The sequence below is a fragment of the Calonectris borealis genome, chromosome 15 (genome assembly GCF_964195595.1).
Source record: "Calonectris borealis chromosome 15, bCalBor7.hap1.2, whole genome shotgun sequence".
Classification (NCBI taxonomy): Eukaryota; Metazoa; Chordata; class Aves; order Procellariiformes; family Procellariidae; genus Calonectris; species Calonectris borealis.
In genome coordinates, this window is record NC_134326.1 from 6,852,024 (window position 1) to 6,867,924 (window position 15,901).

The 15,901-nt window shown below is 39.7% G+C and overlaps 1 protein-coding gene across 3 annotated transcripts in view; it reads right to left on the reverse strand.

Annotated features, from left to right (window-relative positions):
• Positions 1–15,901, reverse strand: part of TENM2 (teneurin transmembrane protein 2) — a 541,337-nt gene that overhangs the window by 111,803 nt on the left and 413,633 nt on the right. For all 3 annotated transcript variants that reach the window (XM_075164115.1, XM_075164114.1, XM_075164113.1), the window contains one exon: positions 5,260–5,465. In XM_075164115.1, coding sequence (XP_075020216.1) covers positions 5,260–5,465 — 206 coding nt within the window. The remainder of the gene's footprint in view (positions 1–5,259; positions 5,466–15,901) is intronic.

Genomic DNA, 15,901 nt, shown 5'->3' on the forward strand with positions numbered 1-15,901 from the left:
ATAACAACACATTTTTATCCCTCTTTGGATTCCTCAGGACTGAGGAAAAAAGAAGGAAGATAATGTATCTACTGGTGGTTCCCCGGGTGTACAAATCTTAATGTGTCAGCAAGTACTAGGTGTATGTACCCCAAAATCTAAAATCCCTGACTGAAGGGTCACCGAGACGGTACTGTGAATTCATAACCAGGTAACATTTCTTCACACGGTTGGCTGAATCATCATTTTGCTTCTTGCGGCCCAGTTGATTTTCCAATTTACCACACTTGCGTGATTAATTACTTTTATATAATGTTGGGCTGAAGATATCACTCTTGCTTTAAAGCTACTTATTGACAAATATGCATAGATTAAAAGACCCATCTAGGAAAAGAATGAAAGTACTTTCATGATCATTAAGAAGCAACTGTGGAATTTTTAATCTAACACACACAACTGCTAAGGAAGAGGCAACTAAATCACATGAATTAGGGAATCGATCAAATCAAACTAAATCTCTGAAGTAATTTTTTTTTTTATGACCTTTTATATTTCATGGCTTCATACCGAAAGTCACACAAAAATGGCAAAAACTGCTCAGAAACAAAATGCACCAGAAATCCCAAATGACTACATCTTCAGAGTTCAATTTTGCAGGAGGGAATACTTATTATGATTAAAGTTCCATATAAGCAAGTGACTTGCCAGCCTACCTCTCTAAACAAATTCCAAATTCACATTCTCAGTGAGTTTGTTTATTTTCACTACACAGCATGCCAAAACCCTACTGCATACTTCTATTTACAAACCTAAATCTCATACTAAGTGCTTTCTGGACAATTTGTTTTTATAATTTCTCCATTCAGTGCCTTCTGTCCTCCTCTGATGCATTTTATTCATAGGCTAATAAGGACTTCCTTTTTCCAGTAACCATGGGGAGTCAGCAAACCGTTTTGGAACTTTATGGATACGGTAGTGACCACACTGCACAACGCCATCCATATAGCACAGATCGACTGAGCCCAGTTGCATACAGGAACTGAGCTACTTGTGAAAGCATGGTGAAGCAGAGAGCTTGCAGGGGTCAAGACTAAAAACACAGAAAGCCTGCATAATCTTTGTTTTTTTCTTAGATTTGAAACTATTTGCATGCCTCCACAAAATCCCAAACAGTGTTTGCAATTAGGAATTGAAAAGAAAGATTTCTTAGAGCTCTTGGGATGCATATTCAAATGGAGGGGGGGAAAAAAGGAAAAAAACATGTTTGGTGTTGTGGCTAGCATTCGTCTTTAAGCCAAAGCCCTGTAAGACCTAAGCAGCCAAGAAAACAAGTGTCAGGGGAACTTTTGCAAAGTGCTTTAAAATTAGTTCTTCATAAAAACCAGTTGGTATTTATTCATTAAAATACACTCATGAAACATCTGATACCCACAGTGACAGCCACCCGATTTGTTTCAACATTTGAATGTGACACAACACAACCAGTACAATGCAGCACAGCATTCAGTAATAACAGCACAGTTGCCATCAGATAACTTTAAGGTGGTCAGAGCACCTAAATGTGTTTGAGCACTGGCTAAAAACCAAAGTAACACTGAAGCTCCCCAGCTATTCAAGTGGTTTCAAATAAAGCCATTTCCTGTTCTAAATGAAAACAGTTTTCATTTTGACATGAAAAATTTGTAAGTATAAAACACTCTGCTGGAAATGAAAACAATACAACAATGCACTGCCTTCTCCAGACATTACAGTGATGTTTCTATAAGGTTTCCTTATTTCATGCGTCATTTGGAATGTTCTACCAATGTGTAGTAACATCATAATTGCTGTAATCTCTGTAGAGTCACTTCATGCATTATTTGAGATTTACAGTTAATTTTCTATACCTTATCAATTTTATTAATATGACTATCTTCTACTAATTTCCTATTGATCATTCAAGCCTGCAATGTGTATTTTGTTATTTCTATGTAGTACTACACAGGTTGGAAGAATTTTGCTTGAAAGCAATGCATTCCTGTTTCTAGTCTGCTTGCCACTCAAAACTGGATTTTTACCTCTCCTCTAGAGCTCCATTCCCTATGCACGTGGCACACAAGGCTGCTTCTAGACAAGTTTACAGCTACATCAGTTTGACTGACTAAACCAGGCATTTGGAATATTTGCTAAACAGTAATACTGAGAAGGTTAAATCTCAGCAGGGCTCTCAGACAGGAACTGCATCTTGTTGTCTCAGGTTAATCATGTACCTAATTTGCTGATTATTGACTTGCTCCCACAAAGGATTTTACTTGGCTTGACATATCAGCACTGATCAGTGATGAACTGTCAAGTGTAGTTGTTCACTGCTTTACAGCTCATGTCCCTAACCTGCAGAAACAAGGAATTTAAATTTAAATTTTAAAATATCATCTGGTGTCAACTTCAGACTACTTTCATTAATACAAAACTATTCTGCTCCTTTCTGTCAGAACAAGGCTTTTTTTCACTAACTCAGGTCTGTAACAGCTTGCCTTTCTTTTTCTAGAATTATCTCTCCTGGCAGCAGCTTGGCTGAATTTTGATTGCTGGGCAAAAATGCCAAGCAATCTTCTGCTGTACCACCCTCTGACAAGCACCAGGATCCTGCATGAATATGGGAAAGTAATTCTGCAGATTATACTGGTGGATTTCATTAACTCCAGTTACGAAGAGGGTTGGAATTGCTTCCTCTGAAGACTGGAACAGGTTCTCTGAGGAGGAATCCAGAACAGTAGGAAACACAGTTGATATTTCTCGTTATTTAATTTAACAGAAAGACCACGAAATTTATATCCCATCCACATAAGGTGGACTGAAAGAGAGAAGAGAAACTTTGCCTGATCATAGCCTTCTCTAATGAGAACATCATAATGAAATGTAGGACAAATACATGTGATCACAGTGCAATAGAAATTAAAGTTCAGTTTGAATTTAAAAAAATATTTTGTACTACCAGTTACATCCAACTGGATTACTTGTAAAAGATACAGGCATACCTCCATCACGTCTTAGTCAGACAATTATAATTAACTTGTATTTATAGCAAACCATGATGATTGCTTAGGAGCTTTGGTTGCCCTAAGCCATTTTCACTTCATGATTTATACTTTTGTTTGTTTTCCTCAACTAAATTGCTGTTTTTTTCATGGTGGAATGATAGGGGAAGTGAGCGCCAAAATTCTGAATTAAATGAGACATGCTCAATAAATTATGCCATTACTTCATTGCAACAGTTAAAGATCCATAGACATAATTTCGCCCTCAAGAAAACATATTGAAGCATTACAGCCAAAATCAAAACATTCTTAAGGAAGGCTCCCACCCTGGAACATATTCTCTGTGGATACCTTCTGCGTTGCATGGAAGTCTGGCAATGGCTGAAAATTAGTCAACAGCCCTCTGTAACTTCCCCAATTTATCTAGTCTTTGTATGGAACTTCAGGATGCTGTATGCTAACCTCTAGCTATATGGAAAACTGCCCACTTGCCCTCCCCTCCTTGGGTTGTGGACTACTGATCCTTATTTCTTACCAGTCGGGTATATCCATTCAATAACTCCCAGAACATTTTAAAACAGCATGCTACAGGAAATTGATGGAGTTTGGATAATCAAAGCTCCTTGTTCACAAATTCTTAGAAGTAGAGGTCATAAACCCATGTAAACCTCTTTTCTCCTTTCCTCCCAACTCTGTTTAAAGATTTTGGTTTTCAATTCAGACTACAGGCAATAATAAACACTGAGGAACCAGAGGCAATGCAGAATAGTTCTATACATTTGCCTCATATTGGGAAGCAGATCCAAAATTCAGTTAATGTAAGTGTAGTTTTCCCCAGAAAATTAATTGGTTCACTGTTTGTACCATGAGTTTGTGCATGCACGTGGACACAGTTCATTTAAGGTTGATATCTCCTTGCAGGCAATCTGTAGCAATGCAATTATGTTAAAGCCTCTGGGCTTTTAGCTTAGATCATGCATTTTAACCATTTATGTAATTGCAGTCTCCTTTGCCAAATGAAAAAAAAAGTAGTAGCCGTTCTTTGCAAATCAGGGCAAGGCATCTAGAAATGTTAAATGGGGTTTTCCCAAAAGGGATCATGGAGTTCTACATTTGCTTTTTGGAAATCATATACTAAAGAAAGCATTTTAAGCTTAGGTGATAATTCTTGAATGAAGAACTGATTTTTAGCAGCAAGGATATGCCTGAAGGAAGGGGTTCTTTCCAAAAGCTGGTTGCTATTTCTGCTTCCCTTGCTCTCTAAAGAATGGAGGCTCTTCTTTCCTTTTAGTATGTGTAACTGCAAATATATTATTTCTCATTGCAGTTCTAATCTAAGTAAATGGGAATCCTTCGATTCACATTAATGAGTTTTCAATATAATTTTAAAAATTCTCTCTTTAACAGAAAATATAGCTATATCTTCTCACAGCAAAGAAATTAAAACACCTATTGCACAACTTAGAAGAAAAGGATACTTAAGTTTGGTCTCACTAACTTTAAAACTATCTTTACCTACAGGCCTTAGCTCTGCACTACAGGGTCACTGTAAAAATGCAGTGTTATTGAGTTTTCATCTCTGAGGCTGGTTAGAAATCAAAAAGAATTGGGTTTCCCAACCGCAAGGCTTGCCCCATGTCTGAGTCAGATATTATACCTAAACACCGTCCTTGAGGGAAAAGTACTAAAATTAAAGCTCTCAAACACATGGCCACTGCATTATGTTCTCTAATATGGCTGGGTAGCAGTGATGCCAAAGTCTGTTGCATATGCCAGCAATACCATTCCAACAGCCTGTGGAGATTAAAACTTCTATGAAGATAGAAAATTATATGTTAAGACATCTAGCTATGCATGCATTCCAAATGTATACAGTGCTTTGATACTGTAAGTTTGACCATCATCGTTCATCATTTTTGACTGGTGTATAACTGGATAGGTTTATCCCAACTGGTGCCAAGATTTTGTCAGAGGGTTTTTTGTCTCAAAACCTCGAGTGCCAAACTGCAAGTTATTTTAAAAACCTGAATGGCAAGAACACCATCATTGATTACTTCTTTTATCAATGTACTGTTGAGGTACGTAATAACCTAGAAATCTTAATATTAGGGCATTCAATCAAATATCCCAAATTAAGTAATTCCCAGGATACTGCATAGAATCCCTAAACTTGAGCTCCACAAGCTCCAACATAAATCTAACACAGATGCTCTAAACTTCTGCATTTTGACATTTAAAGCCAACAAATACATTGATAAAGTACCTGGGCATGTGATGGTGGGAGTCCTCTTCTTATATAAACACCAAAAAGAGCATCCTTCCCTAAGGATATGTTGAACTTCAGGAACTGTGGCTGGCTGATATGGATCTGAGACCGCCAAAAAACCCCAGGGGGCACTTCCTGGGTGACCCTGCGGCCAACTTCTGTTTCTCCGCTATCTATGCTGCTATTCCTAGTGACCCATGGTCCTATAAAATAAAAGCAAATATAAATCAAATGAGATAATTGCTTTTAATACAGGTATTTTTATTCATTCAAGATTAACATCTGTGGCAATGCCACCTTTTAAATCAAACTGTAACTTTCTTATTCTAATGCAATTTGCCTGTTGTAAGAACAGTATGTAAGAATTTGGCCCCTATATTTGAAGAAGGCTGGGAACCTTTTTCTGTGGAGCATCTACAATCTTCTAATCCCTCCAACCCTTTAATTCTGCGATTGCTCTTCACTGATCAAATATAGTAACGGTAGAGAGTCAATTAAGCACATACAAATTTCCCTGTGCTCTTTTCAGCTGCATCTTGTACACAACCAGGGTATAAAAAAAATTATCGGAAAGGTGAACTGAAGGGGTAACTTCAATCTAAATGAACTGACTGCAAATTCTTATTACCATTGTTTTATATAGTAAAGTAGTTCAATGAACTCCAGGTCATAGACACGAGAGTTGATAGCAGAAATGAAATGCACAGAAAAGGACACTGCCTGCACTCTAACATGCATCTTCTCCCTCTTGAAAGAAAGTTATTACAACTCAATGTGCTGCCTTTTAAGTTCTCTCTGCCTGAAGCAGGGGCTATCTACAAATCTTTCTCCCTCGTGCTGTGGTTAGTTAAAATCCATCATTTGATGGTTCTTCAGCATGCATTATTGAAGACAAGATACAAGACCTTTCTGGTTGAGCGCTCGGCTTCCAGCCCATGAAATAGTCAACCTTTAAAACATGGTGCAAATCCCTTCCATTCTCAGCTGAACAGGATGGTTCTGAGGCTAGACATATTTCAAACATGGAGTGTGATATGTGAAGAGTTAGCAGTGCTTTCAAGCTACAGTACATAGCAATGTTTGATTTTGTCTTCCATACTGCCAAACAACATAGTCATAAATCCATTTTAAAATTATTACACAGGACACTATAAAGACCAGAAAACCACAGAAAGTATCTGTTAACAATCACAGAAATTTAAAGGTATAATTAATATAACTATTAATACACACTGGATGGTAGTGATACCTCTGATACAACCTGACAGTATTTGTTAGAAGCTCAATGTTTACTTCATGTTTTTTTCATGATGTAATGCTATTTTCAATAAATGGCAAGCTACTTTTGAAATATATTCCAGCACTGTATGAATGTAACAGGGTGGCACAGAATGACATATAATTCCAGCTGGTAAGTACATAACAGCCTTTCTCTCTTGACTGCCTTTAATTGAGAGAGCTGCAATAGCAATAGCATGGTTATCTATGTTAGCAACATTTACACTTGTACATAATGAAACAGATACTGTGTTAGCAGTGCTTTGAAATGGTAAAAGAATGCTCTGAATACCAACTGCTATACAGTTTTTGGCAACTTGTTTGTTTTTTCATTTTCTATATTAATGGGTCTACAATAACATCACAGCATTAAGAAAAAAAGAAAGCAGAAGCAGCTGCAAAGACAGGCTGCAAAGAAAGGAAAAATGGCTGAGAATGTCAAGCAATGTGCCTTTAGAGCTGCCCAAGAACACAGACATATCAACCAGATTCAAACATGTAATGTTTTATAAAAACTACGTGATTTAATTTCTAATGGATTACTGCAACAGAGGATATCTCAAAGTTCCTACCTCAATGAAGTCAGGCACCATCTCACTAGAATTTAAATTAGTCCTTATCCACATGGATAGGAAAACAGGTACAGAGCACATAAAATCACCTGTTGAATGCTATACTGGAATCACTGGCAGAGCTGGGAATTCAGCCTGACTGAGGGCTCCTTCATCTCCTTTCAGTACAACATTACACTTACTTCACTTCACAATTCCAAGTTATGGTAACAAATGGTAATTTTTTCCCAACATTCTTAAAAAGTGTGCTGTAAATTATTTCTTTGGAGGCAGACTATGCATACTTAAATGAACATCAACTGTATTTAATCTGAGACCAGACTCCTTGACACACTCTGAAGAACCTTGTTCTTTGGTATATGCATAGTCAAAGTGAAACAGTCAAAGAAAAAGCTATTTCCAAGAAGTGTTACAGTAGGCATTATTATTAAGATAAAAGCTGTAAGTAATAAAGGTGGGAAGATTAATAGGCCAGTGCCTCTTCCAGTATTCGGACTCTGTCCACAGACTCCTTACACTCAATGGATTATCTGCATTATATATTTTTTCAATTTGGTTAATTTCATGACTACAATAAAGCTGCTCCAGTCCACGGGAGCTAGTGGAAATATTTGACATAAAGAATAGTGAAGTCAGTAAGTGTAATCTGTTGCTGAAATCCACATGTAAAATTGGTGGGAATCTGGAGCTTAGATTCTATTTGAAATCAGAAGCCTCCCCTCCATGTTGGAATCTGCTTCTCATTTAGTTTCTTTTTAAACAAAACTTTATCTTTATACTTTTTAATACAGTGTGCATATATACATATAAAATACTTTATACTTTTTAATACAGTTCTAAATTCAGTGGAGCAGTGGTCACGTACATTCAGAGATATGGCTTGTGTTAGCAGCACAAATCTAATATTCCAATTAGTTAAAAAATAAGCAGCTTATAGTCACTTACCTCATGTCATAAACGTATATATAATACATATATATAAAAAAACCCATATATATATATATGGGCTATTAAGTACTGAAACGGCTACTAACACACATAAATAGCCTATGCCACAGAATAAGTTTTAGAAAAATGAATCCTTGTCAGAACACTTTAAGAAGTGTTAGAATGCCCTCATGCACACATCTGCTTTACAAATTACTGTCATGTGTTTTTCATCTACATCAAATAGAAATTACACTGAGTATTGCCTCAGCCATTGTAGCTCACTTTCATCCAGTGCAGAAAGCTTACCAAGCATGCAAATGGCAAGGCCACCGTAGTCTCTGTTGGAGAGTGTGGTTTCATTGGCTATTAAAGCAGCTCCAAAACACCACCATCAATGACTTTTGCTAATTACATTGCTTCCAAGTCTGCTGAGTATATATTCCCTAGAATTACAACTTTGCAAATAATTTAATTCTTATGGAGGCTCAGGTTTTAGTATTTCTGGTTGAATTTAGCCTTAGCCTGCTTTGGTTTTCCAAAATTCTGTTTTCTATTTCTATCTGGGAAAGGGCATTTTTCAGGAGTCAAGAATCCTCAAATACATCAATTAAGCCAAAAAGAGAATATTCCAATCATCAACAGCACCAGAGTTACATTCACGCTACTTCAGCATGCATCTCAGAGATAAACAAATATATTGGATGTCAAACTTTTCCAACAAAAAGTTATTAGAAAAAGACCATTCCTTTATACTTCTCAAGGAAATTTTGAAGTTATTAGCTTAAAAATGGGTGAAAACTGCAGTTGAGACAATTGAATTTGTACTTATCAATCAGCCTAGTGACCTGATTCAGGTTCCTAATACTGAAATGACTCAGTTCAGTTTGGCATTATCTTTGGAAGCATCTCCCCATAGATGCTCTTTTTTTGCTCCACGACATAAATGATCTGGTTTCCAGTTGTCCCAACCACTCCTTCTGGAACATTTCAGCATGTCAGGAAAATCTACCTAGGAAGAGAACTGTGACAGCTGTAGGGGTTCAACACAGCAGAGGATTTTAAGAGTGGGTTAGATGAGTAACTATCACAAGTAAACAAGATATACTCAACCTACAACAAAGAATGGAACAGATGGATGACCCCTTATTTTCAAGTCTGTATTTCTGTAGCATGGCATACCTCTGCTCTATATCCAGCCTGTGCCATGTGTGTAAGAAACAGCTGCTGCCTCACCTCTGGCACACTGAAAGGGATCCTTATTTTTGCTTTTAAGAATTTAATACATGAGATCCTGTTTTTATGGTTCTACATTACAATGCTGAAATAACACAATTTAGAAATGCCTGAACTTGTACTAAAATATATTTGCAAGTTTAACTAACAACTTATCAAGTTTTAAGTCTAACAAAAGCTATCAGAGCTCTAAAGATTATGCATTATTGAATCATACTCTCATAAATTCCTGCTGAGTTACTCTTGTAGTATGAAACACAAAACTAGTGAGAGCGTCTTGGTTCTAGTCCTTGCTTTGACACAGCCAGTGCACCTGAGTTGGTCATGATCTTGATGTTCTCAGAAGACTACTTGTAAAACAGAAATATTAACAATGACCTATTAAAAATTCTCACCCTGAAGATGAGTAATGCAGAGCAGTCACACAAAAATACTACAGGAGGAGTCTCAACATTGGCCTCTTCATGTTCCTTCCTCCCAGGTTAGAAATATAGAAATGAAATGCAAAGTGGATATGACCACTGAACCTCTTTTATTAGTCAATAGGCTTAGGTTTATTTTTTTAAACCTGAAAAGCAGAACATCATCCTAGCTTTATATTTGCAATGGCTTTTTCTGCACTAACCGCTTCACTTATAAACTCTGTCTCTAGAGACTCTTAAAGTAAACTTTTTTTATAGCTCCCTTCAGTCTTCACCTCCTAATGTAGAGAATGTATCTTGCCACCTGACTCACTCCCTCCAGCTATTTTTAGAAGCTTTTCCATTTTGATGGACCACTGCAGATCACATTCAAAGAACATCAACTGCATTTAAGTGGTTACAGATGTGACAAACTGACAAATCTGGGAAGAAAGACTGACCCAAACAACTCATAGTATTGTGAACAAATAAATCCCAACATCATTATCTCTGCTGTGGGTGACTGTTTTAGAGTTTTGTCTATTTATCTCATAATGCCATGGGTACTTGATTTTTTTTCTGTGATTTTCTGTCTATAAACATCTATAAAAGAGAGTTTTAAAAGCATACTTCTTCATCTTACCCAGGGGAGCCATTTCAATCGCTCAGTCAAACATCTATTTATCAACTAAATAACACTTACTCATTTAAACTGCTGTGTTATTTACCCAGTTGAATTACTGTTTTGGCATATACATTTGAAAAGACTGTTTTTGCACTCAAGTATCAAATAGGCAATACATGACAACAGCAATGCAAACTCCCCCTGATAACTTGTCAGCGGGCCTCATCTTTGAGCTGGAGGTCAGCTTCAAGGTGGCAGCTGATAGGACATGCCCAGTCAGCCTTTAATTTAACTGATGTCAAACAGTGTCAGCTATGGAGGCAGAACTGTATCCACGGTGAAACCAGATATACTTGACTATTTATTATAGGCTCCTCTCCCATACTGTAGTTAAAATTAAAAAATAAAAATGAAACCTGGCTACCAGCAGTGTCACGCTACAGACATCACATTTAAATAGCAATTAACTCCAGCGCTTTGACTGTGTGCCTTTATAACAGTGATGACTGTAAATTGCATCTTGATAACACTCTTGAAAAATACCTAGCAGAATAACCATTCCAACGGATCCATAATGAACTACCAAGATAATTTGCACAATTTCAAATTAAATACAGGGAATAAATATCACCAATGTTGGTCAAAGAGAATTCTCCTCTTTACCAACACTTCTTTTCCTGTACCTCTGCATCTCTTATAAGTCACTGCTGCAGACATAGCTTCCCTTTTCTTTTTATCTCACTTATTTTTCTGTTGTTGTTTGTTATGTAGTTAGGGATTTTCACAGAAAGAAATTTATGGCACAGCTGTGTAAAGGAAACCATTCAATATAAAAATACACTCCACTGACTTTTTGCTAAAAAAGAATGTGTGGGAATTACTATGGTTTTCAATGATAGCTTGATTTTTTCCTCAGGTAAATTTGCTACTTATATGATCAGACATTTCTTATTGTTTCAGAAAAACAAACAAAAAAAGTAGAAAATGCCTTTTCTATACAAATTTCTTCAGTGGAAAAATCAGTGCTATGCACTATAACCACACTGATGACTTCCTATATGAACTTATGCTTCAAAATATCTACTACTAATACCTAAGTGCCCTAGGACCCAAGTGAAAACAGATTCTTTTTGAAATGTGTACAATAGATTGACTGCTGATGCAAAACAAATTCCCACAGCTATAAAAGTAAAGAGCCAGGAAATGAGAGTTTGTCTGGAGAAGCTGCTATGACACATCTTGAACTTCAGTTATGCTGAAGATGCTGGGGTACTAATGAGCTCTATTTTGTGAAGTGAGGAGGACGGAAGCTTCTGAATTTGTATGAACTTTCAGGAGTCCAGTAAAACAGCTTCTGAAACAAAATCAGAATCTCGAATTTGCTGGTCAGTATCCCATATTTCTGTTGTGGCAAAAGGAAAGAAATTCTGCAAAGAGAGTGTCTGCTTAAGACCACTGCTCTGGCTCAGCTGCAGTCAAACAATCTGGCCCTGCAGGTGGAGTTAAGAAACATGCCTTAATACCCTGATACACCTAAAAATTTAGGCACATCTTCACATTCGTGTGGTCATGGGTTCACAAGATTCATTGTTTTCAGAATCAAAAGCAAATTGTAACAGAAATTAAATTAAGATCTGTTAGTTCACTGCATTTCACAAAGGACAAATACATACTAGCATGAATTTCTGCATCAACATAACAATCAACTCTGATGGTACATAATACACTTCATCACCTAACTTTAAACACAGCAACTCATACTATCACCATCAACACAATCACAAAAATAAAACTCCTCTTCTGTTCTGTTGAACTTAGTCAAACACTTTGCTTCTGCTAAGGCAGCCCTAAAGCCTGGTGTATTTTCAGAAGACCACATCTGCATCTTGGTAGTTCATTATGGATCCGTTGGAATGGTTATTCTGCTAGGTATTTTTCAAGAGTGTTATCAATAGTGTCCATATTAATACTTCTGCTTGCTAACGTGTTAATTAAGATCTACATTACATTAGCCACATAACTACTTAATAAGATTAATCCACCTGGAAAATGATGGCATGTCTTGATTAAATTGAATGAAGGTAGCGGAAGTGACATTTAAAATACATTGATTGTTATTACATTTTGATCATCTGTTTCAAAGCGGCTGAAAGGAAACGGTAGAAACCAGAAGATTCATGTTGTTTACATCGTCAATGAGGTATGAGTTTTTTATCTTTTGCAACATGACAAAGAGTTCCCTCCAGTTGTTCCCGAGTCCTTACGCTGTCTGATGAGTAGGATCAGATTTCAGCAGGAACACAGCTTTGGTAGCACCAGAGTCACAGGCAGTCAAGACAGGGCCTATTCTACTTGCATCTGAACCCCAAATCATCAATATATAAAGGTGGCAAATCTTCCCATTTAATAATTTTGTTATTCCTTTAATGTTGCCTGTCTGCTGCATTCCTAATAAAATATCTTAACTATTAGAAAATAATAATTTCTGCGACTCGGAGCTGCAGCATCTGGGAGAGGTCTCCACATCATTTGGAGCAAGCTGAAGACAACCTACACAGCTTCACAATGATTGCTGAGTTTAGCTTTCCATATGTATTCAAGGCAAATTTCTGCTAGATTAGTAGAAATATGTTTTTCCCCTCTCTCATCCCAAGCAAGTAAGATGGTGTCAAATTTAACAGCAAATTTAACTTTCTTCATTTCATTATTGCCATTATATTTACAATGCTGATTTTGATAACTGGAAACAAGTATTTTTCCTGACACTTCAATACTTTACCATTTAATTAACTGTAATTGTCTTTTCGAAATCCACACACTGTGGTAGACTTAGTGAAATATCTCATAAACTGAGCATGAACCTGGATCAAGCTGGCTGGTCCAAAGAGACACAAAGCCTGGATTATGTGAGTATCAGAACACACATTCAAATCTTCCTTTTCCAATCAGTCAGTATATTTATGGTAACTGAAGTGATCTTTCAGGTCCACAATCCCTGCCCATAAATATCTTTGGTGTCTTATAAAATGTGGGTTTCTAGGATCAGAGACCACAATCTCTTACTGTGTTTTTCAACTTTATAGAACCTTACTATAGCAGATAATCAAGATAAAAAATACTAAGTCAGCTCAAGTGCATCTATACCAATGCACGCAGCCTGGGCGGCAAACAGGAGGAGCTGGAAGCCATTGTGCAGCGGGGTAGCTATGACTTAGTCGCCATCACGGAAACATGGTGGGATGAGTCGCACGATTGGAGTGCTGCAATGGATGGCTATAAGCTCTTCAGAAGGGACAGGCGAGGAAGGAGAGGCGGTGGGGTAGCCCTGTATGTTAGGGAGTGCTTTGACTGTCTAGAGCTCAATGGTAGTGATGATGAGGTCGAGTGCTTGTGGGTAAGGATGAGGGGGAAGGCCAACAAGGCAGATATCCTGCTGGGAGTCTGTTGTAGACCACCTAACCAGGATGAGGAGGCAGACGAAATATTCTACAAGAGGCTGGCAGAAGTCTCCCAGTTGCTAGCCTTTGTTCTCGTGGGGGACTTCAATTTTCCGGACGTCTGCTGGAAATACCACACGGCAGAGAGGAAACAGTCGAGGAGGTTCCTGGAGTGTGTGGAGGATAACTTCCTGACGCAGCTGGTAAGCGAGCCCACCAGGGGAGGTGCCTCGCTTGACCTGCTGTTCACGAACAGAGAAGGGCTGGTGGGAGATGTGGTGGTCGGAGGCCGGCTTGGGCTTAGCGACCATGAAATGGTAGAATTCTCGATACTCGGTGAAGTAAGGAGGGGGGCCAGCAAAACCGCTACCATGGACTTCCGGAGGGCGGACTTTGGCCTGCTCAGGACACTGGTCGAGAGGGTCCCTTGGGAGACAGTCCTGAAGGGCAAAGGGGTCCAGGAAGGCTGGACATTCTTCAAGAAGGAAGTCTTAAAGGCGCAGGAGTGGGCTGTCCCCATGTGCCGCAAGAAGAACAGGCGGGGAAGGCGACCGGCCTGGCTGAACGGGGAGCTCTCGCTGGGACTTGGGAAAAAAAGGAGAGTTTATCACTTGTGGAAGAAGGGGCAGGCAACTCAAGAAGAGTACAGGGATCACGTTAGGTCGTGCAGAGAGGAAATTAGAAAGGCAAAAGCCCGGCTAGAACTCAACCTGGCCACTGTCGTGAGAGACAACAAAAAATGCTTTTATAAGTGTGTTAATGACAAAAGGAGAGCCAAGGAGAATCTCCATCCTCTATTGGATGCGGGGGGGTACGTTGCCACCGAGGACGAGGAAAAGGCTGAGGTACTCAACGCCTTCTTTGCCTCAGTCTTTAGTAGTCAGAGTGGTTATCCTCAGGGTACTCAGCCCCCTGAGCTGGAAGACAAGGACGACGAGCAGGATAAACCCCCCATAATTCAAGAGGATGAAGTTAATGACCTGCTACGCCACCTGAACGTTCACAAGTCTATGGGGCCGGATGGGATCCACCCGAGGGTACTGAGGGAGCTGGCCGAGGAGCTTGCCGAGCCGCTCTCCATCATTTACCAGCAGTCCTGGTTAACTGGGGAAGTCCCGGACGACTGGAGGCTCGCCAATGTGACGCCGATCTATAAGAAGGGCCGGAAGGAGGATCCGGGGAACTACAGACCGGTCAGCCTGACCTCGGTGACGGAGAAGATCATGGAGCGGTTGGTTTTGAGGGTGCTCACGAGCCATGTCCGGGACAACCAGGGGATCAGGCCCAGCCAGCACGGGTTCATGGAAGGCAGGTCCTGCTTGACCAACCTGATCTCCTTCTATGACCAGGTGACCCGCCTAGTGGATGAGGGAAAGGCTGTGGATGTGGTCTACTTGGACTTCAGTAAGGCCTTTGACACTGTCTCCCACAGCATTCTCCTAGAGAAGCTGGCGGCTCACGGCCTAGACAGGTGCACTCTTCGCTGGGTAAAAAACTGGCTGGACGGCCGAGTCCAGAGAGTTGTGGTCAACGGAGTTAAATCCAGTTGGCAGTCGGTCACGAGCGGTGTTCCCCAGGGTTCAGTTTTGGGGCCGGTCTTGTTCAATATCTTTATCAATGATCTGGACGAGGGGATCGAGTGCTCTCTCAGTAAGTTTGCAGATGACACCAAGCTGGGTGGGAGTGTTGATCTGCTCGAGGGTAGGAAGGCTCTGCAGAGGGACCTGGACAGGCTGGATCGATGGGCTGAGGCCAATTGTATGAGGTTCAACAAGGCCAAGTGCCAGGTCCTGCACTTGTGTCACAACAACCCCAGGCAACGCTGGGGAGGCTTGGGGAAGAGTGGCTGGAAAGCTGCCCGGAGGAAAAGGACCTGGGGGTGCTGGTTGACAGCCGGCTGAACATGAGCCGGCAGTGTGCCCAGGTGGCCAAGAAGGCCAACGGCATCCTGGCCTGTATCAGAAATAGTGTGGCCAGCAGGAGTAGGGAGGTGATCGTGCCCCTGCACTCGGCACTGGTGAGGCTGCACCTCAAATCCTGTGTTCAGTTTTGGGCCCCTCACTACAAGAAGGACATGGAGGTGCTGGAGCGTGTCCAGAGGAGGGCAACGAAGCTGGTGAAGGGCCTGGAGCACAAGCCTTATGAGGAGCGGCTGAGGGAACT